At 47.1% G+C, this 23761-nt stretch overlaps 1 protein-coding gene across 2 annotated transcripts in view; it reads right to left on the bottom strand.

Moving 5' to 3' along the window:
* Positions 1-2298: 2298 nt before the first annotated feature.
* The window catches only part of GATA4 (GATA binding protein 4), a 29773-nt gene continuing 8310 nt past the window's right edge, over positions 2299-23761 (bottom strand). Inside the window, exons 2-6 of one of the 2 annotated variants that reach the window (XM_037392077.1) lie at positions 12012-12181; positions 9187-9312; positions 7941-8028; positions 7530-7672; positions 2299-6417 (exon numbers count right to left, since the gene is read on the bottom strand). In XM_037392077.1, the coding sequence (XP_037247974.1) occupies positions 6235-6417; positions 7530-7672; positions 7941-8028; positions 9187-9312; positions 12012-12181 (710 nt within the window). In that variant the 3' untranslated portion in view covers positions 2299-6234. The remainder of the gene's footprint in view (positions 6418-7529; positions 7673-7940; positions 8029-9186; positions 9313-12011; positions 12182-23761) is intronic. The other variant, XM_037392078.1, reaches the window with a different exon arrangement.

The raw sequence follows: 23761 nt of genomic DNA, 5'->3' as shown, positions 1-23761 counted from the left end.
ATCAGCTAAAGATGCTCCTGCTGCCAAAGGCACCAGCAGCAATCTGGATCCCTGGGAGCAGCATTGGCTGCTGGACACAGGTCACCCAAGGGGTCTGTCCATGCCCTTTGGGTCTTCCTCCTGACTATCCAGGCACTGGCTTCATGTCAAGCAGCATGGAATGAGCCCCAGGACCTCTCACACAGCTCAGAGCCCAGGCCCCAAGGAAGCTCGTCACCTGCAGAGCTGCACAGCTCTGATTGCTGCTCATTCAGGTCACAACAAGCTTGTCAAGAGAGACTACAAGTGCCGAGTACTTTGTAAGGTTTTAACGCACATACTCCCCCTGCTGTAACCACTCCGGACAGCAGAGTAATGCTCCTGTTCTAGAGGAGAGCCTAACCTTTACCCCAGGGCATCAGAAGAACCAGCATCTGCTGTCTCTGGTTCTCCCTACTTCACCTTTTTACTCTGGACCTACTACAGTCTCTTCCAAAATGGTCCCCCTGCAAGGAGGAGAACAAGCCCCAGCCCTCTCTTGCAGAGCACAACACCCATCTCTCAAAGAGCACGACCACTGCACCCCAGAGCCTGTCCCAGCAAACCACCTGAGCTGGTACCACTGCAGGAGAAGTCATCCCCACATATGGGCTCATTTCCAGTCCTTGTGCTCAGACAGAAGCCAAACACCCACACTGGAGCATAACAAGGATGAAGCTGCCAGGTTCATGTACCTCAGCACAACTTTACCTACACACCCGTGCTGCCAGCTCACCTGCACACAGGGATGGCAGCCACACATCTGCTGTGGAGGATGTCCCACCACAGCTTCACACACCTGTCCAAGGCTCCTGCAGGGATTTCAAGGCAAAGCCCAGACCCTCCATGTGTAATTAGGTGGGGGGCAGAACTCCCCATCTTCTCACATTCAGCCAAGCATCAATTTGCAGCTCTCCAAGACAACTGAGCCCAGAGCTCTCATTCTGTTCTCACCCATGTCTCCCCAGGGCAGTGGGGGTACCCACTGCACTCCCCCCCAAGCCCCACATTCCTGCATCCAGCCCCCAAACCACTGCCCTTCTCAGGCCCACCCTGTACATGCATCAGGGGAGCAGACCACACAGCCTTTCTCCCCTACTTTGTTGCCCCCCCCTTCTGTTCCCCCATATGCATTCCTCTGCCCCCAACCACCTCCCACAGCATCTTAACCTACCCCCTAACATACCTACCTGACCTCAACATAACCTTATACACCCAAAACCACCCACCCACTTTTATAGGGGAGGAGGACCTATCCCACGCCCATCCCTCCCCCTCAAATAGCAGGGGAGCGCCTCAGCTGATGATGATGGTGGGGTGGGTTTTGTTTGTACTTGTCCTACCAGTTGCACTGGTGTCCAGGGCCTGGTTGGTTTGGGAGGGAAATGGAGCACCCTAGGAGGAAGATTGGGTGCCTGCTTGTAGGAGAGCTGTGCTCAGCCACCTCCACCCTCTGCAGAAGTACAGCACTTGCTGGTAACATGATTTGGGCTTGAGGGTGGTGCCTCTGAGTTCAGCTGAAAGAATTTAGGCTGAGCAATAGCCTATTACACACAACCATGTTAGTGAGCAGACTAAAAAGGTAAGTCATGATGGTATTTAAGTGTCCTAAAGAGTTTTTCCCTTGCCCCTCTGTACTAGGGGGATTACCTGCTATATAGAAAAAATATTGGGTGCTTTCACCCCTTTGTATTAAAATCATAGAACAATTTGGGTTAGAAGGGACCTTAAACATCATTTAGTTTCACCCTCTCTGCCATGGGCAGGGACACCTTCCACCAGATCAGTTTGCTTCAAGCCCCATCCAGCCTGGCCTTGAATTGCTGCTCTGTTGCTGGGTCTGTCACTTCTGGTGTTTGTCATCCTGTGTTGGTCATCCAGTTCCTACCTACGAGGGGGCTCTGTGTGACTCCAGAGCTGAGAATGTTCAGTCTCTTGCAATGACTCAGTTTTTGAGTCAATTTGCCAATGATTTTGTCTCATCAAAATCTAATGTTTATTTGGAAAAACATTTCTACTGTAAAGGTGGTCAGACACTGGAACTAGAACCCAGAGAGGCTGTAGGTTTTCCATCCTTGGAGATATTCAAAACTTGACTGAACAGCACCCTAAGAAACCTGATATAGTCCCATTTGACTTAAATTACTCTGTAATTCTGTTGTCATGAGCTCCCTAGGACAGGACCCATTGCAGCATTGCTTCTCCAGGTGCACTTCATATGTGATCATCCCAGCTCCTGCCAAGAAGCCCACGAGCGTAGTTAAGAGTCAAGCAGCAGCCTTCTGGTTTTATTATCATTGTTTTATTTCCATTATTTCTAAAGGTGTAAAGTTATGTGGATTGGTAGCCATACTACTTCATAATATATATTTTTTTACATCTTTAAATAATTACAGCTTGTTCAGTTAGTTGGTTTCCCTCTCCCCCTTACAAGTAAGTGTCTGTGTCCATGTGACCTTCCCAGCTAACCTGGGAAGCTTCAAACTTTATAGGTGGGGAGAACAGAAGCAAAACAAACCACCACCCTGACATAGTCACAGTTTCAATGTTACTTTAACAGTTGTGGATTGGTTTTAAAGCTCCCTTACAATATTCATGAGCTCCTCCTGATTGCACCCTCTCCAGCCAGCCCATAAGATTGCAAGGGAAATATGGATCTCTTCTGATCAATTTACAAAACAATAACTGAAGTGATTCAATATATTGCACTTCCACAAAGGGGAAAGACACTTAAAAATGGTTAACTGACCTTTCTACCCCTCTGGCACCCTGCCCCGGTTCTCATCCGCCCATCTCACTCTGCTGACCGCTGAGCCATTGTGAAGGTTTGGTTTGGCACAACCAAACCTTGTGCTGCAAACCTTTCAACACCAAAATTTGCGTGTGTGATTAGTGATGACCTCTAAGGGAGCAAGTCCTGCAAAGGCATTTATATACGTGTTTAAGTGTTTTGCAGGACTGGGCCCTTCCCTCTTACTCATTAGAATCTAATGTTTATTTGGAAAAACATTTCCACCATGAAGGTGGTTAAACACCAGAACAGACTGTAGAATTTCCACCCTTGGGGTTGTTCAAAACTTGACTGAACTGGACCTTGAGAAACCTGATCTAGCCCCTTCTGATTTAAATTACTCTGTAATTCCCTTGTTACAAGCTCTGTAGAACAGGACCCACCTATTACGGTGTGTTTGTACAGCACCTAGCAGGGTGGTGCTCCATCAGAGGTCAGCCTCCCACCATCTCGGTATCAGTGTTAGCCAGAATGTGGCAAATGCTCCTAGACCGACCACAGCTCTACAACAGTTTTGGGTGATTGAAAAGAACAACAAAACCAGACGTATGTGGACTTTTACTGCTTGTGGTGCAGAAGGGGAGATAAAAGAGCCAATTTCACTGAAGAGAGCCAAGTTTCCTCACAGCCTCCAGGGGTTCTTGTAAATGCTCCTCATTGTGTTTCAAGAACTATTTTTAAGGTTTTGAGGAAGGCTGAGAACCTTACCATGGCCTTCTAGATAACCTGAGGAAGCATAGGGCAGGCCTATATCCTGCAGGGCTTTTCCCCTCTTGCATTGCAAGCAGGCTCCTTTATGGCATCTCAGATTGTGTTTTAGGGGCAGGAGAAAAATTCAGCCAGGGAGTTTGGCTTTGAGGGTAGGAGGAGGAGCACAGTAATAAGGCAAGGTAGACAGAGCTTCTGGGAGCATCCATATGGAACAAGAAATGGGACCTGTGGTCGGTCTGGACTTTAACTCCTCTCCAGGAGGGCACCTATTCCCCACCCTCTCAGGTGTCCAGGGTAGTTCTAGGTATCTCATTAGTGTGCATCAGCCAAGTGGCATCTTTGTGGTGCATGCTTCTCTGTTACAGACAGGAATTCGCAGCCAGATCCCAGAGAGCTCAATTGCCATTTACAAAGGAATATAGTTCAAAGAGGAGGTTGGCTAAAGACCTGAATGCCTGGGGAGAAATGCATTTATGTTTTCACCCCAAACTGGTATTTTTATATACTGTTTCTGGCCTCTTCTCTGCAGCCTACCAGGCCTGAGCAGAATCACAGGATTTTGTTAAATTTTATTCATGTTTCATGAATGCCTCTTCCTTGTCTGTAATTAACACTAATGAGGCTAGACCCTGCTTTAACTCAGCAAGACAGAGTGGAAACTCTGGTGCAAACACCTTCCAGCCTTTAACATGGCATCGCTGCCATGGTGTTTCACTCTGGGGAGTGCAGAGGGTCTGTCAGCCCTCCAAAACCCTGCAAATCTGAGTTACACAGAGCACAGGGAATGTGGAAGGGTCCAGGTCTCTACTGTGACTCCAGTTCTAGTCTTTATCTTGACCAGTCCAGTTGAATCCTTCTCCTTATAGAAGATTTTCTACCATCAGGAGGAAAATGGAGAGTTCAAAGACAATACAATGCCATTCTTTTGCTTCAAACATGTACGTGGCTTTCCTCTTCACCAGGCCATGCATCTTGGTGTTTGAGTGGAAACATTCTTTGTGGGAATGTTAAACACTTGGAGACAGAGAATGGCACATTTGAGAGGGATGCACAATCCCTCTTCTAGATTTTCACTTGGCAGTTGCATTCTGGAGTCCTGGATGGAGGGAGGAAAAGAGGAGCAGGGAAGGCAAGAGTAGTAACAGAGCTTGGGAGTGGACAGAAACAAGAGTGGATAATCTTGTAGGATGAGGTCTCCCAGGAGTTCTCTGCCTGGGCAGGCAAAGCTGTCCCTCCTCAGAAATGTTGATGAAAATGTCATGGCAAGCATCTGGTGAAGCACTTAGACTACACAGGAGAGCTGTGGCATCTGCAATGCTGGAGTTTGTTAAGCACATGCTAGAGAAAGAGCAGTCTGGGCTAGGTTAGCTAGAATTGATCCCTTTGGGAAAAGGGAATGAGTCAGTGAGCTCTCAGCATCTCTTCCAACTCCATTTGCTAGGATTCCCTGGTTGCTGAGAGCCTTATGGGCAAGAAAAACCACCAGTCTTAATATTCATGCATGAATGGAGTTATACTTCTCTTGCAGGCAAGCAAGTCTATGCACATGCTTGGTACAGAAAATGGCCCCTGCCTACCTCCATCACAGGCTGAAGCCTTTGCTTGTTGCAAAAGGTGAAATCCTAAAGGGTTAGATTTGTGAAGTGGTCATGACCCAGCCTTTAGGTGGAAAGTGGGCACTCATAGTACAGCCGAAAAGAAAGGACAATCAGATTTCATCAATGACATCAAAACCAATGCAAAACTATGCAGAATAATTAAATTAACTGTCTCAAAAGCGATGGCACAGCAGCGTTGAGAGAGCGTCTTTCACTTACTGTGCTCTTAAATAATCTCTAGGCCTGTCTTGTAGCTATCCATAAGGGAAGAGCCCAGCGATTTTCTCCAGGATTTGATAACCAATGTGGGTCTCCTCTACGTGCTTCCAGAAGGTTCCTTCTTCCAAAATCCCCCTTTGACTTTGGACAGACCTTCTCCATGCTTGGCCAACAACCTTTTGGAAACAAGTCCCATGGGTTTGTAATGATAAATAGGAAAGGAGTTACTATTAAATAGACATTCATTAGCTTTTCAGACCATCTAGGAAAATGAAGACAATGCTCTAGATGTGTGAGCTGAAGATGTATGTGGGAGGATCTCTTCTCCTCTCTGCCTTAGATCATATCAAATCCACTAAAGCCACCACACCATGTCTCATGAAGTTTGTTCAACAAACTGTTCTGGAACTGGCTCCATTTGGTGGAGTATCACTATTTGAGTAATGAGAAGATGATGGCATTTTCTTCTGGTCAGGAAAAGAACGGATGGTGACAGAAGAAAAAAAAAAGTCTCTGCTGCACCATTGTCTGAGTCTTAAATGCCAGTTATTTTTAAATAAAAAAAAAAAAACAACTTTAGAACTGTGTCCATCTTTGTGTTTCTGGCTATTTCATAGAAGGTGATGACAATCAAATAGAGAGGCTCATTTAAAGTGGGAAAAAAAGGCACCGAATCTATTAGTTACTTTGAGATTTGAGTCTTCTCTGTTCGTTTCATAAGAGCTCTCCTACACCTCAGATAAGTCAGTCCTCTTTACCTCTTTGCTGGAACATCTCACAAGGAGAGAGAATGCAGGAGAGCAGGGGAGGTGGGAAACAACATTGACTTGATGATTACATGGCATCTTCTTCATCCCTCAAGCAGATCCGCCTGAAGTTCATGGGTGGAAGACCAGGTTATGTAGTTATGATGTCCCCATGATTTTCAGCTAACACGAGGCTGTTCCAGGAGTCCTGTTTGGAGCTGGTTTGTGGAGACTGGCTGATGGCTGACTGGTAAGCCTGCGGGGAAAGCTTCAGAGCTGAAATGGCAGGGTGAATAGATGATCCATGGCCAGACATGGAAGAGACTGAGAATGCCTATGGAAAAAGAAAACAGCTGTGAACAAAGCTTCAGACCACAGAGGACCATATGAATCCCTTTAGGGGGGTCTGGTGCTATTGTAATAACACAAGTAATGTAATGTAGATTTGCTGTAGAGCTGCAGATTGAGCTTAGGCATGATACTTTGGACAGGCTCTTTCCTTCTTGTTCTAGACCCTGCTCTTTCCTACTGCTGCATACAGAGCATCTTGTTGTCTTCTAAATGTCAGAAATGATCATTTTACCTCTCAAGGCTTGAAATTTCATTGGCCTGTGGCTCTCCTAGCTTTCAGATGGCCTCCTGTGGATTGCAGGACCCACTCACAGTGCTGCAAAGTGCTGCAGGTGCAAGATCGGTCCAGCACAACACTCCACCATGTATTTTTCTCTCCAGGGAGAAAACTGGAGTTCTCTGCATGAACCCAAAAGGAGACCAGCTATCATATACTGCTGTCTCATAGTCGTGCTGTGTGATGATTAATCAGGGCATAGTTAGAAAACCCACACACAGATCAGCTGCCAGAGCTGGGTGTTGCTGTTGTGTGGATGCAGTGCTAATCTCAAGATACCTAGTGGTGGATACAGTACAGAGCACACCACCCTGCGGCCTTCTGCCATCATCCTGGCTTGCTCTACCTTCGCAGGGGCTCAGTTAAGTTTGTGCTGTGTGAGTTTATTCCCCTCACACTGCGTTTCTCAAATAGTTCCACACACAGACAGACAGTGCAGAGAAAGTAGGGTAATATTCCCAAGTTTTGCCTTGCTCACGACAAATCAAATCATAAAAAGGGAATGAGCATTTTCTTGCTATGGGACCTATATAGCTGCCCAGCTACAAGGAATTTCATGTTTTCAACAAAGCTACTACTTCTTGTGGTCCATTCAAAACTACCACACATCATTAAAAAGCTATATTGTGCTGCAGACATAGTGACAAGAATGTGGGGTTTTGCCCATCCCAGAGAATAGATCTCTTACTGTGAACCCCTCGACCCCTGGGTTGAAAAGAGGCAGCCTTTTTCTACAGAGCTTTTGAGGATGTTCTTCTCACCATGTCTACCACCCTAGTTCCCATCTTTGTCCCACTGCCACCATCTCCCCTCTGTACCTGAGAAATTGGGCTGGGGTGCCCATAATGAGATGAGAGCCCAGGTTCTGTTTTTATGGGGCGCATTTCCTCAGTGGGCATGGTGCTGCTGCTGCTGCTAGTGGAGCTGGTTGTTGGGGTAAGACTCTCACTGCTGGATGGACCTGTGAGGAAGCAGATGATAAACAAGGCTCTTTCCAAAGACCTTTCAGTACAGAGCTGTCACCACCCATCAAGAAATTAGTGTGGGTAAAATTAAGAAAATAAGCAGTGGGAAGGGCTTTGTTACTGCTGAAAGGCATTCAGGCATCCCCTGTTCTTGAAGAATCAGCCCATTTTGTGCTTGAGTGTCTAACTCACATTACATGATAGTCAGAAACACACGCACACACACGTATACACATGCAATAAACTCCTCCATTCAACGCTTACCTGCTGGCGTCTTTGTCTTGTTAAGGTTCTTCGGCTTGCGTTTCCTTGTCTGAATGCCCTCTTTTCTCATTGCTAAAGGCCTTGGAACCTATGGACCCAAATATAAAAGCACACTGGTTTCTCTATGTCCATAAGATCATCTAGGAGAACATGATTCCAGCTCTACCTTGTAGGCTCTGTGAAAACCAGCTGATTTAATTGAAAGCAACAGGATGGAGCCCAAGTTCACTGTTCAGCACTGCTGTGTGAAGATATATGTCAAAGCTAAAAGACAGGCAGCCAAATGGGAATAGATAGGCTTTTCACACCGTAGGCATTGCGTGTTTTAAGGCCAGAAGGGAACAAAGGCTCATCTTATTTAATTTCCTGTTTAATTCAGAGCAGAAGATGTCTTTCTTGCTAATGCTTGGTTTCTGGAAAGTTACCAAGCTAGTGTGGGGTGATGTCCCTTGGGAACTGATCCCACTGAGGTAGCCACCCTCATAGTCAGAAACACTCAGGGAAGTCTTGTTGGGTTAGGTACGGTTTCCCCTCATCCTTGTCTTCCAGCTTTAACCTGTCTCTCCACTCTGAAACACTGGACACCACTGAGAGCATGGATGTGTATAAAAACCCTAGGAGAAGCAACGAGAAGCAGAATGGGGTTTGCTACTAAGCAATCACCAGGGTGTTGAAGGCCTCTGTCTCTATCATAGGGGTGGCCCTATTGCCACTGACTGATGGGAGAAGGACTGGAGATGTTTATCTTGAAGTCGTGCTACGCCTTGGACTCTAACAGAACTCTTCTAGATGTGTCAGACATGACATAGATACATGAAGCCCCCCACTGACAGGAAAATATCTGGACACCCGTGCAAGAGAAGTCTTCTATCAGTCCCATGACAAGTCTAAAACCAAGTCTGAGCTGGGATCTGACACCCTGTGTGGAGAAGCTCAGCCCTTCTTTGTGCTTCTGACTCAGATTTTTCACTAAATTGCCTGAGTTTAGGTGGGAAGAATCTGAGCTTCGTTTTATTGGGTTTTAAGACTTTGATGCAATGAGTAGTTAATTAGTATGTGAAAAATGCCCTGCGTGCATCATCCCTTGCCAGTACAAACTTGGTGTAATGTTGAGAGGGACTAAAGCCCAGAGGGATGGCAGGAAAAACAGTTCCAGGAGAGCACAGAGTTGCACAAGAAACCAAATCCCCAGCTTGGTGCTGTCGATACCCTCCCCATAGAGAGCAGAGAGCAATAAAGGTGTTACCCCATGGAGCTTCATGTAGAGTCCGCAGGCATTACAGACGGGCTCTCCCTCAGCATTTCTGCGCCAGAGCGTAGTTGTTGTCGTGTGGCAGTTGGCACAAGAGAGGCCAACGCGGCGGGAAGCCGACTGCAAGAAAATGCAGAGGAAGAAAACATATCAGCCCTCCACCACGACCACCAGCATCATCTCAGATCCCAACAAGCTCACTCCAGCATGCCTCAGGTTCTCCTCTCCTCTTGCCTCTCTTACTTCTCTGCTGCAGTGGATAACACTAGTGTCTTTTTACTCCCTTCTTGCCTTTCAGCTTCTGCTCCACTGACTTCCCACTGCCTCCTGCCTGCCAGTGCTGCACAGACAGTTCAGCTGTCCTGGAGTATCTCAGATGGTGCCAGAGACATCGCTTAAACAGACCCCCAGATCTCCAGCAGAACTAGTAGCTGCTTAGAGACCCACTGCATGTGCACACACCTACACTAAGATGTCTGGATCTCAGACCCTCCTGCCCTTTCAGGCTCCCAAGCCCTTCACCTTCCAAGCATTATGGCGTATCCCAAGAAGAAGTTACCAATGCCATGAATGTTACATACTCCTTGTTGGCTTTGTGTGATGTTGCTCATGTGGCTTGAGGGGGAGATAAGAAAAAGAGTGCTTCCAGCAGCAGCATCTTCCTAAAGATAAAGAGGGATAATTGATAGGAAACCCCACTAATGAATCGGTGTGGGGAACAGGCCTTCTGAAGTTCCCTTTTTGGGTGAGCTAGTTTAGCCAGGCTCAAAATGCCACAGGAGAAAGACAATGGTCTTGAAACCATATAAAATACAAGTTTTGAACTTGGAAGCAGAGTGGGAGGTAGAGGAAGAAAAAGCCACATCCTCCACGCCTCCCTGACTCTTCTCAGCATCCTTCAAAGCTCAGGTCTTATGAGGTTGAGGACAAAGTCTGGATTGGCAGGGGTCAAATTCCCTCTTTGCTTGCTGATAAACTGGGGACTGAACAGAAGTACCAGAGCTGTGTGAAGATGCCTGTTCTTGAGGTCCCTGAAGAGGAGCCTATAGGGAGGAAATCTGGTGGTCTTGGACATCTAACCAGCTCTGCAGGCCTGAATTGCATAGCTGGCAGCTATTTGATGGGGTGAGAGCCTGAAAGATGAGGACCTGGCAGCTGCCAGGGATTTCCTCTGTGATCTTTGCTACAGCTTTCTCTCTGTGTCTTCTCCCTCATTATAAAACAGGATCAGTTAATCTGCAGCTGCAGAACAATAAAAATTGAAATTCGAGTGCTTCTTAAGACTTCGACAGCTGGAAAAACCTTGTGGTGCAGAGAAAACTAACACTCCTTTAGTTGTAACCTCACCATGTATTAGCTTCAATCATCAGACTTTGTAAGTGGACCAAGAGCTTAAAGGAGAGCTTGCAGTAAAGGCAAAGATCTCCCCTTGCAGGGCCTTCTGGCATATCTCAGTCTCTGAAAAAAGGGGTTACACAGTGACAGGTTAAACCCAATCACTTGTACTGAATATATTTATTTATGTAGACCAGTTGGCATTATTTTAACGAAATATTGCATGCCTAGACTTGTCCTTTTCTTCATGGAAAGTCTCTTCTAGAAGAAAAAGCAGGAATTTGGCCATTTTTGCCAGATTTCCAGTTTGCCAGATGCCCAGCCATGTGACAAAAGTGCAGGTACAGATACGTACAGTTCATGCATTTATATTTCTCATGGGGTTTTCCAAGCCTTACCCCAAGGCTGTGCAGAGTTAACAACGTGCATTGCTGCTTGCCCTGAGGGACCAGCCCTGGTACCCAACGGGCCATTCCTGACTACACAGATGTACCCAAGGATAACATGTAGCAACCAGTAAATGAAAGGGAGCGAGGGCCTGGGTGCCAGGGTGCAGACACTGCCTGGCTCAGTCGGTGCAGGATCTAGGAAGGGGTTCTCACAAGAGGGCGCTGGGTGGCTGTGTCTGGTGGCAGTGCTCAAGCCACCAGTGCCATTTTTGACACTTGGAGGGGAAGTCTGTGTTTGAGCGCAGGCAATGTGAAGGACAGGGCAGGTTGGGGATGGAGCCTCATGGAAGACAAGGAGTGGGGAAACGTGACCCTCAGGGATGGCTTCTTGGCTCCTTTCTGCCTGGGATCATTGATTGCAGGGTCCACGTCCCTGCAGCAGAGACTACAGAGACCTTCCCACAACCCCTCAACAAAACCAGCAGGTACAGGCAGGAGGATATCAACACTGAGATGTTCCCATCCCTTATGCATACCCCATCCTAACCCCACAGGCATTGGGATGCCCTGACCCTGCAGGCTTTGGGGTGCCCTAACCTGCCCCATAAGCTCTGCTTCAGCTCACCCAGTGGAGCCATGAGCGGGGTATCCAGAAAAGGTGGCCATTCACCATGGAGTGCGAGGGGTCATGCAGCAGTGACTGGGGAATAAGGACCCTGAGGGTAAGAGGAGATGGACTAGTAGTGCGGTGGAGCTGAGAAGAGTTTCCACTTGTCTTAATATGCCTTCAGGGATACTAAACCAAAGACTGGCTTTTGCTAAACTGACACCACAGTACTGCCCCTTTGTCCTACAACCCCTTCCACTGGCCAGCCTGGCTGTCTGCATAACTGGTCAGGACAGTACAAGGTCTTGGAGTGTACCAAGCACAAGACAGTCTGGCTTATTTTGGAAATCTGGACCAAACCCACCTAGGTTAGGCAGCTGGGAACCCAAGGAGTTGAAACACTCCTGGCATCTCCACCTAGCTGAGGTCTTTTTGCTTCTTCCTTGCACACAGCCTTGCCCCACATGCGTTGTGTGATCATGACTTACCAGCCTCCTCTGAGGTTTGAACAAGGGCCGGTTGATGCCATTCATCTTGTGGTAGAGCCCGCAGGCATTGCAGAGGTAGTGCCCCGTGCCATCTCTCCTCCAGAGTGGGGTGGACATGGCCCCACAGTTGACACACTCTCGCCCCTCTGAATAATCATCGAAAAATTCTGCTGCCATGATGAGAGAGAAGGGAAAAGAGTTGGTTACTTAGGCAGCTGTACATTTAATTTCTGGTCTGGTTCTCAGTTTAGCCCAGAAGTGGCATTTCAAGAAAACACAAACATTCAGATTTTATAGGTTGCAAGAAATAGCTCTTCCTGGGATTATTGGGAAAAGGATCCCCTTTCCCTGCCATACACTGTTGGCTGCAGGACTTCTGTGGCAGCAGGGATATGCGGGAACATAGATACAAGGAGACAGAAACAGAAAACTTCCCTTCTGCTCTGATGTTATCCAGTTTTCAAGAATGGACATATCCAGGGCAAACAGATTGGGGCAGGTGAACAGCCATGTTTACAGTCAAGACAAATTGCCTGTTACTATGGACAACCACAAGCCTGGACCCACAAAGCAGAACTGCCCAGAGATCAGATGCCTGAGCATCTCTCAGCGGGGCTCAAGGGGGTGTGGGCAGGGAAAGCTGTGCCATGTGCTCTGCTCCCCTACAGGACTTCTCCTCACCCAGCCCATGCCAGCTCCCACCCAGCCTCTCTGCAGACGGTAGCGGCTGCAGAGAGCCAAGAGGGAGAGATGTTCATCTAAGACCTACTCTCTGCGATGAACACCTCCTGAACTACAAGAATCTGCATGTATGACCCCAGCTCAGACTGTCAGCTAACAGACATCATTGAGCATTGATGTGTGTCAGAGGCTGAGCTTTTGATGCAGATTTCCATCGTGCTTGATGTCATTCTCTAGAGCTTGGTGCGTTCACCCACCATGTTCCTGGTTCATCCTCCACCGGGGCCCGGCTGCAGCTGTGATGTGAGTGTGAGGACAATTGCCCTGGGCCGAGCCAGTCCAATCCCTCTGACTATGGCAGGTCCATATCATCTGCAAGGCGGTGCAGAGGTCAACACAACACGCCTCAACTGCATAGTCATTTGGAAAGACACAGGTCAGTTCACCCTTGGCTATAATGCCCTCAAGAGGCCAAGACCTTTGCCTAATAAAATATAAACATCATCTATAGGCCTTGCTGAGATGTAAATATAGCTGCATCCAGATGGCATGGCCCTTGAATATGCATGTTGATGACAGTCATCCCACCTGGAGAATATAGGCTATTGAGTTCAGCTTGAGGATGGATTTCTTCTGTTACAAAACCATTCCTTGCTGCACATGGACATGTTCTGTTATAGGCACCAGAAAGGGAACACTATATGGTAAAATAACTGGGGAGAAGAAGATGACAAGACAGCAAAGGGTTCCATTACTTAGCATAGGCTGGGAATAAGCCAGGCTGCTGAAAAAATTCCCAACAAACTGCAGCGCACAGGCGATGTTTGGAGACAGTAAGAGACCTTTGCATCGGGACCTTCAGCCATTATAGGCCAGTGCCCCATTAACTCTTAAAATCTTATTATGTATCTTGCTACTTTTTGTGCTTGTCCGCCTGCTTCTTATACGAGTATCTCAGCTTTCTGCTGGAAGGCAATAGTTCCCCAAAGAGCAAACCCACAGAATCTGGCTTCTTGCCAATCTGTGCCTTGACCCCATGTGGATTCTCTGATATCTAATAAGGGTTATGCTCAAACATCAGTCTTATTTTCTCTTTTCTCCTGACTATTTTTGGAAAATCTGCAGGAAATTAAGTAACCATGAAACAGGCAAAAGATTAAAAAATTACGAAAGTGGCACCAGTAAACAAAGACTCAGAGAAGATAATTCACATGAGCCTAATTCTCTCTAGAAAACCAGGCTAAAAAAGGCAAGGGATTACACCATGTGCCCATGGGGAAATGATAGAAAACAGTAAATGAGCGTACCCAAGGGACTCTGGAGACAGAAAATAAGGAATCCAGCATCTTCTCAGCACCTTAGGAAAATCTCATTACCTTTGAGCAATTCTGGTGGTTTAGGAAAGATGGCAATCCCTCAAGGTTATTTTTGTACACATGGATTCAGTGATACCATAACCATAATGCCTCACTTTCCCCTTTAAAACCATAATTGAGTCACAGCCAAAATCTAGATCAAATAAACTTCCTTTGAAAAGAGAAAGGATTGGAACAGCTGGTCAGGAAAGAACTCATTTCCTTGAAAAATCTCAAGAAAGGAAAACATTTCACTACTTTTTTAATCTCAAAGTTGTTGAAGCTTTTGATTATCATTTTCCAAAGAAAAAGCCAAATTATTTTCACAGTAATTTTTGTGCTAGAAGAAAACCCCTTCTTCTTTGAAAATAATTCATTACAAAGTTGTTGACATAATCCAGTAAGAATTTAGCAGAGCAGAGGTAGTCCAAAGGTAACAGCTAAAACTCCTGACCAATTTGAGTTCTGAGTGTGACTAATTACAAAATATCATCTCTCCTGCAGATTTTTCCACCAGAAAACCAAAATCAAACGTTTTCAGCCAGAGAAAAAGGAGAAATTTCTTAACAGTCCCTCATAAATTAAGAGTTGAACTAGCTCTTGAATAAGAAGAGCTCCCTCAAAATGGGTGTAATATGAAGAAATATCGAGCATGGGTACACTTCTATTTTTAGAAGAAAACAGAGGATGTAGAGTTGAACCAAGGCAAAGTATAAGTCTCTTATTTTCTGACAATAATCAAATTTGCTGCTGAATATTAAGCGTTATTTCCTAAGAGTTTGTGTGATACCCAGCTTCAGTGTCCACAGTATTTTCATTGTTGGTTTATCATCAGACATCTAAAGCACCAGTACAAAGCAGTTTTGAGACCTGCTCTCCTTTTTCATCTGTATTTGTTCAAGCTACATTCTCCACTATGTGTTTGGTGGTTTGATTGGTGGGGTGTTTTCAGTTTCCACGGGATTTGGACTGGAGCTTCTCTCTTGAGGGACTTTTACTGGTTTAAGTGTCCAAAAGTCCTCTTCTGCTTCCATAGTAATAGCATTTGTGTGGTTTTCTCCTCTCAGCTGCAGGCAAAGGTGATCCTTGTGAACGTTAACAAACAGGAATCACTGGTGCTGGAGACGGGGAAGGAACAGACTTTGTTCCCAGGGCACACTGAGGCTCCACGCAATGGGTGGCTCTCCCTAATCACAGCCCTCATGGGGTGATATCAGATGGGTGCGTCCCCTGCATGCACCACCCAGTGCTGAGTCAGAAGATGACATCTGTAGAGTGCAACCTCATTAAAACCATTCCTGGAGCCCCATCAGAGCAGAGGGATCTCCTTGACCTCAAGAGATCTCACCTGGAGGACAATTATCCTCTCCATCTTCAAAGTATGCTTAATGACAGCAAAGGATGTGTCTTGGACACCACTGGACACCGGCTTAGAGAAGATGATGTAGGCTTAGTGCATGCCCTTTAGTGAACAAAGGGCATTTGGGCCCCAGCGGAGAAGTGGAAGGCAAGAGACTGGATTTATTTCTAAAAGAGGTACTATAATTTCACAGCATCACTAAACCCAAGTTTGAAGCTGCCAAGAGGAGCTTTCTGAGCTGACCTTCTGGCCACACAGCTGAGACAGCCCAGCTGCTCTTGAAAACCTGAAGGTCTACAAAATAATGAGAAAGTGTCACCCGAAGAGCTGCAGCCCATGCAGCTTGATGTGGATGGGTGTCCAAGACCTAGGAAACTCAAATGTTCCCAGGGCTCAGAGCCCGCAGGAACGGTGATCCACTGGCAGGCTGAGCTATATTAGGCATGGAGGTCACTGGGCTTCAAGTGCACTAATCGTTTAATTTGCCATTGTTATTAATAATGGGGATTAAAGAGGCTCCCCGGGAAAAAGCAGCGAAGTGTTTTCTTGGCTTCTGTCTCGGGGCTGGTGCTCTAAATCCCGGCATTATGAGATCCCCTGACACTTATTCCTTGTACTTAGCAGCCGGGAAAGGAAACGTTTATTCAGGCAGCAAATTGCCTGAGCGACTCCCGGAGGGCCTTGAACAATGCTGGGGAAAGGAAAGGCTCCCCCAGTCGCACTCAGGGCAATAATTTCCGTTTTGTGGCACAGGAGCCGCTGCCTGATAATGGAGATTTATGGGTCCGTCTGGTGACCTCTGTAATAGCCTCTCTGCTAGAAAGATTTACTCCCTCTTCCAAAGCCAGGTATGGCCAGTGTGGGACAGGGTTGAGGAGAGGATAACGTCTGATGGATAGGCTGAGAAGGACACTGGCCCATGGTTGGAGTAGCCTCCAGTGTGGTGAATGGCCTCATCTTCCTCTTTGAACGTATAGCACCACCAAATGCCTTTGCCGAGCCCTTATCTTGGATAATATCAATCTTGGGATCATTCAGTACTTCTTATGGGCTGGGTCCCTGGTGTTGACTAAAGCTAATGGCCTTCTACTTAGTTCTTCATAAGATCCTACCTCTGGTCCATGAAGGAGCTTCTCATGTGAGAGCATATCATGAAATTTTGCTGAACAACCCAGCTGGTGGAGAGGATGGATTGGGTCCTGTCCCTATCCTGGTCATCAGTTTGCTGTGTAAAAGGAGATCTTTTTCCCTCTCACACCTAGAATTTATGAGGACTGCAAGGTTGCCAGAGCAGGAAATGTCACTTGTGTGTTGCACAACAGCCTCCTAATCTTGGGTGAGGCCTTGAGCATGCTAATGTCGGAAATACTTTCCACAATGGGACATTCAGTCCCCAGGGAGCCAGGAGTAACTCTTAAGTGAGGTGCTGGGGTCTGGTAGAGAAAAAGCATTCTTGGGTATGGCCCTTCATGGCTTTTAGTCATTGGGAGTGGTCCTTCACATTCGCCACCGGGTCTACAAAAATCAACTGGTATGGACAATGCAGGGCTCAACAAGAAAGCAGATCTGAGCACCGCCAGCCAGCCCACACCTACAGGCACTTTATCCAGCATGGATAGGACATGACAGCATCTCTGACCAAGGACACGGCCCACCCAAAGTCTGAGTACTTTTGCCTTCCCAAGCAGGAGAATCAGATACCCTCTTGCAACCAAGTCAGCTCATAGGGAGGTTGCCCAGGGCTTGAGTCTGAAGAGTGGCTTGAACTGCCTTCCTTGGGTCTTCCCAGCAACTCTGCAAACCCCAGCTCTGCCAGTCTGACAGTATGTCCATTCCTAGGTCCAGACCTTCTGGGTTTGTTCGGGCTTTTCTTTGACAATCCTAAATCTCTTAGCCTTGGAGAGATCATCTTGAATACGCGAACCTGATGGATCAGGACCCAAAAGAATAATAACAATAAAAGCACCTGCAATAGAGAGATTTTGAATCCTTCAGTTCAGAGCCAGCAACCAGCTTCCAAGTTTATGTTCCCAAATCAACTTCTAGAAGGGGACAAAAAGCCCTCCCTTCACTGGTTTTGGTCAGACAACAACGAGGTTGTCCACCTTCTTCTGCCCTCCAAGCCCCCTCCTGCCTTCACTCCCTCTGGGTAAAGAAGAATGGAAAGAGACTTCCATTAATACAGCACTGGAGTTTTGTTTACAGCTGGAGGGACACTTGATATCAACATTTCCCCCTGCAGAAGTGTCTTCTCAACCCAGAGAAGCAACTCAATAAAGGAGAAGCTGTTCTTCAAACACAGCCAAGCACTTACAGGCTTTAAACAGACCCTGAGAGCAGTTTTCCCTGCAGTGAAGCAGATTCCTAAAACAATTTGTTATGATAAGAGGTGAAAGCCACGATCCTGTGTATATGTGAATCCCAAATGGACTCTCAGGGGCACTCACAGCTGAAGGCAAAGGACGTTGGCCCCTTGGACTTATGGACATCCTAGGATTCCACCCAAGACACCATCACTTTCTTCTTCAAGGCAGAGACATGACTGCACAGCAGGGGGAAACAGGTTTTGCCACTCCCAGTTGCTCAGGATGGTTTGTCCCAAATCCCAAGATGGTTTCCATTAAAAAGTGACAGTGTGGAAATCCTTCCGACAGCTCAAACCTTTAGGGGTCCTTTCAATAAGCCTTTTGCTGCAGCTAGTGGGGCTGAAAAGTCACATCTATTTCTTTTGAAAAGGTTGAGATGCTCCTATGAATTGCATGACTCCAGAAGCTGAAGTTTCAAGTGGAAAAGCCTAGCAAAAGCTTTCTGGTCAGATCACAGAAGTTACAAGTGTTGGTTGGTTCAATACTGTGGCAGAGCAGGGCTGAACTGGAAAGGAAGACAGCACCAAGAAACAAGGAGAGATGGAAGTAGAAAGGGCAGGGAGGGACTCTAAACAAAAGAGCCCAAATTTATGCATGGGAGAGATCTGTAGCCAAAAAAAAAGCTGTCAGTGAGCCTTTCTTTTTTCAACATCATCAGTTTGACACATAGACTGGAATCAGAAAGCTGATGTGCATTATCTTACCCTTCAGCTAATGGAGCCAAGGATGTTTCTGTAAATACAGGTTCTGCCTGTTGGCATTCCCCCCCACCCCACCCCCACCCTCTTCTCTGTCTGTTTCCCCTCTGAACAGAATTTGGGGAAAATTCATCCAGGACCCCACTAGGACCTCCCCATATGGGACCTAGACATGGGGAGAACAGGAGAGTGCCTGTTTGAGTAGTGCCCGTCACTGAGTTGGTTGCTGGTGGGAGTGTGGCTCCCTGCACTCCTCTGATTTGGATTAACAGAAGGCATCACCTGTGTGACTGCTGAACTGCAGGAAATGGAGAAGCAGGTAAATTCCCTATGCTTAGCCAGAAACACAGTTTCAAGCAAAACACATCATTGTGCAGCTTCACAGAAATGGCTTCATGCTGTTCCAAGAATGTTTTGGGGTTTATCTGACACATCTGCAGTGGAGAAAATGGTTGGTTGCTCAGTTGGCTGCCTAGATCAGCTTTCCCCCTGCAAACCTAAAGACCCTGCTTAGTGCTTAGGAAACATTCACCCTACAATCTGGCTGAGCCACACACTGCTTTTAAAAAGGCAAAGAAATCTGGGGGTTTTTTTCCCTTGCTTCATGAAATACCACAGCAAGACTGTTCCTGTGCGGCCCTTCCCAGACCAAATGTTTCATGTCAAGGCAAAGGGAACATTGTGTCCCTCCCCTGCAAAGCTCCCTCCTCTGCCTGCGGCAAGCCAAGGTCTATGGCACACACCATTGCCAACAGCCAAGAATACTCCTTTCCTTCATGGATATGTTTTCCCTGGTTTGAAGGACGGTGGAGTTAGAAGCAGCCAAGGGACCAGCTGAGACTGTATGCAAGAGGGGCACAACAGGAAGGTTGGTCACATGCTGGGCCTGGCTTTGAGTTCAGGCTTGGCTCTGCAATAGGCTTCCCTTGAGCAAGGCTTTTCATCTTGCAACACTCCTCTTCCCCCAGAGAAGGAGCAAAGGCTCTTCCCTGCCTCACTGGAGGGGGCAACAGGACCGCTTTCAAAGGCCACAGTCACAGATGTGGAGACAGTGGTTGGAGGAAAGGTGGGTGGAGACGGATTGGATTCCTCTAAAGCAGATTCAAACAAACTGCCTGGTTTGGGAAGGAGCAGGAGAAAGTCCTGGGGGACTGGCCAACCTCATTGCTCAGAAAAACATTGACAGCTGTCTGGCACACCAACACTACCAGACTCCAAACCATCAAGCCCAATGGCTGTACCAGAGCTGTGTGGAAAGCCTGTCAACCCACACACTAAAGTACTATGTCCCACATCCAAAAGGTACACAGTCTGCTATACAGGAGACAGGCATGCACACATCCCCAAGAATGTAGGCTGCTTTGGGTTGGAGCACTTGCTGGCCACCGCTTTGATAGCAACCTGGTGTCCAACAGCAACTTCTGCTGGCTGTCAACTTGTGTGTGAGTGAACTCTAAGGTCTGCTTTCTTTTGCTGGGATGCATGCCTAATCCCACCCACCAAGATGACCTCGCCTTTCTTACTTTTACTTACAATTCTCACACTTGTAAATATCTGAGGCTCTTCTGATAAACAGGAGATTCCTCTGCTTATCGACTGTCCAAATATTTTTTAACAAATCTTAGATTAGCATGGAGAGCCCAGGGAATGGCCAAAATGAGGCTATCCACAGCCTGGGGTCTGCTTGGCAGGAGGCACCTGGAAATGGTTTTTCTCTCTTTTGACAAAGGAAAACCAGCTACAGCATTATCCTCCTTGAAATATGGCCCATCTCCAAATGGACATGTCTACCAGAGGCTCTTCTTGCAGGGAAAGGGACAATGGGGAAAAAAATGTAGAGGGTCAGAAAAGTTTAGGATTTTCAATGCCATGATCTCACCTAGGCAGCTATTTCTGGGTTGAACATAGGCAATGGATCATCTCCATCATGTGCAGCTGTGTGTGGTGTGCCCACAGGAGACCGCAAGCAGGTGTGCTGTGGAGGCATGCCAAGCTGCTGCTCCCTGGCTGAGCCATGGGAACTGGACATATGGCTACTGGGAGACTGGTGAATTGGGGCCAGTTACTGGGTAACTGGTGAACCCTGACCCTAAGCCCAGTTAACAGAGTCTAGCCATGTTCAGATGCTCTCGAACCCCAATCTACAGGGGTGACATACAAACTGCTTCCGAGGACCTGCACCAGGAGATGCTTGGGTCAGGCTCAGATGGTCTGTGCTTGGACCATGCCAGGAGCTGTGCTACTGATTGAAGAGCGTGGTCTGTTGGGCTGCCACGGCTGGCATCTGGCACTAGTTCATCATCAACGGTGGCACAGCCATCACGTGCTCTTGGTCCACTTGGGGTCCTACAGAGCAGATGATGAGCTGAAACTCCTTAAACAATGGGAACAAAATGGACTGTGGTCATACATCCTAGTGCAGCATCTGTCTGTCTGACGGTGACCATCTGGTCTGCCTGTAGGAGTAACTACCAGCACCCAGGTGGACCAAAGCCAGAGCCAGCTCTGGGCCCAGGGAAATTGGTGCTGTTTGGGATCATTACAAGGGCATCAGATAGCCAGACGTATGCCAGACCACAGAGCCAAACTCTTCCCCATAGTGGGAGAAGGCACAAGGGGGTGCAGCACAAACCACAGGCTGGGCGTTAGGAAAAGCGTTTTCATGAGGGGGTGGGGGAATTTCCATCCCTGGGCATTTCCAAGCCTCATCCAGGTAAAGGTAAAAGGTAAAGCCACAGCTGACCTCAGCCACTGCTAGTAGTTGTCCTGCTTCAAGCAGGAGGCTGGACTAGAGGTCTTCCAATCTGCATGTCTATGACCCTGCAACTCCAGAAACAGAAAGATTCTTGGGTTTGGGTTTTTTTTGCCCCAGACTAGCACAGATCAGACAGAAAGACATTTATCTGAATCAAATGGGCAAAATCCTCCTTGTAGGAATACAATTAATTGTATTATTGTTATCATATGTGTGCATGTGTATTATACATGTGTAAGTGTATATGTACATACATATGAATGTATATATTTGTATATTTACACATATACCATGTCCTGAAGAATGCCATTGTAGCAAGCTAGGAGTCATCTCTAATCAGTTATTTCTGGTTTTGCTGTTAGAACTACTATTCTATGGCTATATAGAACATACCTATATAGAATTGTGTGTGTATATATACATTTATATATACGTGCACAAATATAACACACACACATATATATTTTAAGACTCTCTTTGTATATAAAAAACATATATATACCATGTGTAGGAATGTAAGAAATAGGTAAGGTATATATGGTTCCACATGTCTGAGCCCTCTCTGAGCATGACAGCAGTAACCAATACTGAGGATCATGTGCATATCCAAACCCCTGCCTCAGTTTTCTTTAGTTCACCAATTTAGACACAGGCTCTGACTCAAATTTGGAGGTGTTGCACTGACAAATCCCACTCAGAAGAGTTACACCACAGTAAGTTAGGCCAGATCCTGGCCTCCCTACGGGACACCAGCCAGGGACAAACAAAAAGGTGTTTACTACAGTTCATCACGTTACAGGGGGCAGTCAGTTTGTCTAACCCCTGGCCCTTCTCTTTTCCTCTTTTATTAGTTATTCTGAACGTTAAGTCAACTCAGCCCCTGAGTAGGGTGGGAGGATGGAGCAATTCCTCCGGCTGCCGATAAAGATCTTCAAAGGTCAGTTCGCACAGAGACTGCAGCCCAGGCCAATGAAACTGCAGGTACCGAACTTATCAGGGCAACGTATAACTTGCAGTTTTTCTAACTCAATTGATTGGACTTTTTATCTAAAATAACAGGTATTATAAGATAGGCGAAAGTTGAGATAAGGAAGAAAATTGAGTAGGTCTTGAATCAAGATCAACTTGGGGACAGGTTCAAACTCCCACACCTGCCCCAGAGGAATCAATGAAAATTTCTTGGCATCATCTGCTCATTTTGAAATGCTGCTGAAGTTGAGTGAACTTTGAGACCGCGGCGTTTATTCTGTGATTATAATTAACCTGCTCACCCGTTGTTATTGATTTCGCATGAAGGGAGGTGACAGAGTCTGACTGGGATGTTGGTGTAGGAATAGAAATGCTTGGGGAGGGCAGGCAGCAGGGCAGGCAGCTAGCTCTGCCAGAGCAAGACCCTTCCCTGGCTGGGGGCAAAGGGAAGGGGGCATGAGGGGGATTTCACCCTCCTGCTTGTGGCCCTGCTTGTGCTGGGAACTGAGAAAACCCTTGAGGCCAGACCTCCACATCCAGAGGGTCTGGGTAAATCACAGCATCAATGATCTGCCCCACTGAAGCAACGAAGGACCAAACATGGGAAGCCCCTAGAGAAATTAACCTAATATTTGTGCACAGGATCCAGGGCATCCTCCCAGCCCAGGGGAGCATGAGGAGGAGACATCACCGCAAGACAGCTGCCCCTCTTGTGCTCCACATCACCAAGGCATGTCCCAACTCAGCATCCATCCCAGCAGCTAGTCCCTCGAGCAGCCAGCCCCTGGGGCCAGCACTCCCTTCCCAAAATAATCTCAGGAATCTGGGGCCAAACATGTCATTTGGAGGAGTCCTGATGTCTGGGGCTCATCGCTTCACCGACTTTTTACAGCTCCAGTGCTGCAAGCCGTGAATATTAAATAACGATGGCTCCCTGGGTTGCAAACCAAAGAGCCTGGCTTGGAAACTCACAGGAGTTTAAATCATAAATATCAGGTTGGGTTTTTGTGTCTTCTAGAGTTTCAGCATGAAGGAATCAGAGTTTCCCAGCTTTTCTCTTGTCCAGAAAAACTGCTTCTTCCCTTCCTGCAAATATAATAACATGACTCGGGAAGCTGGAGCCTGAAGGAAAACCGAGGTGCACTGAAGCAGGAGGACTGGCAGCAGCCAGAGGCAGGCAGCTGAGAAGCAGACAAGTGGGAGGTGTCTCCCAAACTGTTTGGAGATGTTTGCAGAACCCAGGGAGACAGCCACTCTCCCGGCCGTTGAGGCCAGAGGACAACCTGGACTTACTTAAATATTGTTATAGACACAGCCAGAGAGCACCGTGCAAGACAGAGCTGTGAAAAAAAAAAAAAAAAAAAAAGGCAAGAATTGGCAAAATCTTACGCCAAGGGAGCGGCCTGGTCTCCTTCTGACCCTGCTACTCCATCTCTGCACCCAACCGCTTCCACTAGGCTTGAGTTTTAACCTTTTAGGAGTCTGATGGCAACAGGCAGCAGCCCTACCCCAGCACCCCGTAAACACACTGTGCTGCGGCTAGAAGCATCGACCCGAGGAAAACAG

Source organism: Falco rusticolus, chromosome 6 (genome assembly GCF_015220075.1).
Source record: "Falco rusticolus isolate bFalRus1 chromosome 6, bFalRus1.pri, whole genome shotgun sequence".
Lineage (NCBI taxonomy): Eukaryota > Metazoa > Chordata > Aves > Falconiformes > Falconidae > Falco > Falco rusticolus.
Note: the sequence above shows the minus strand (reverse complement) of the source record. Positions and strands in the feature narration are given on the sequence as shown.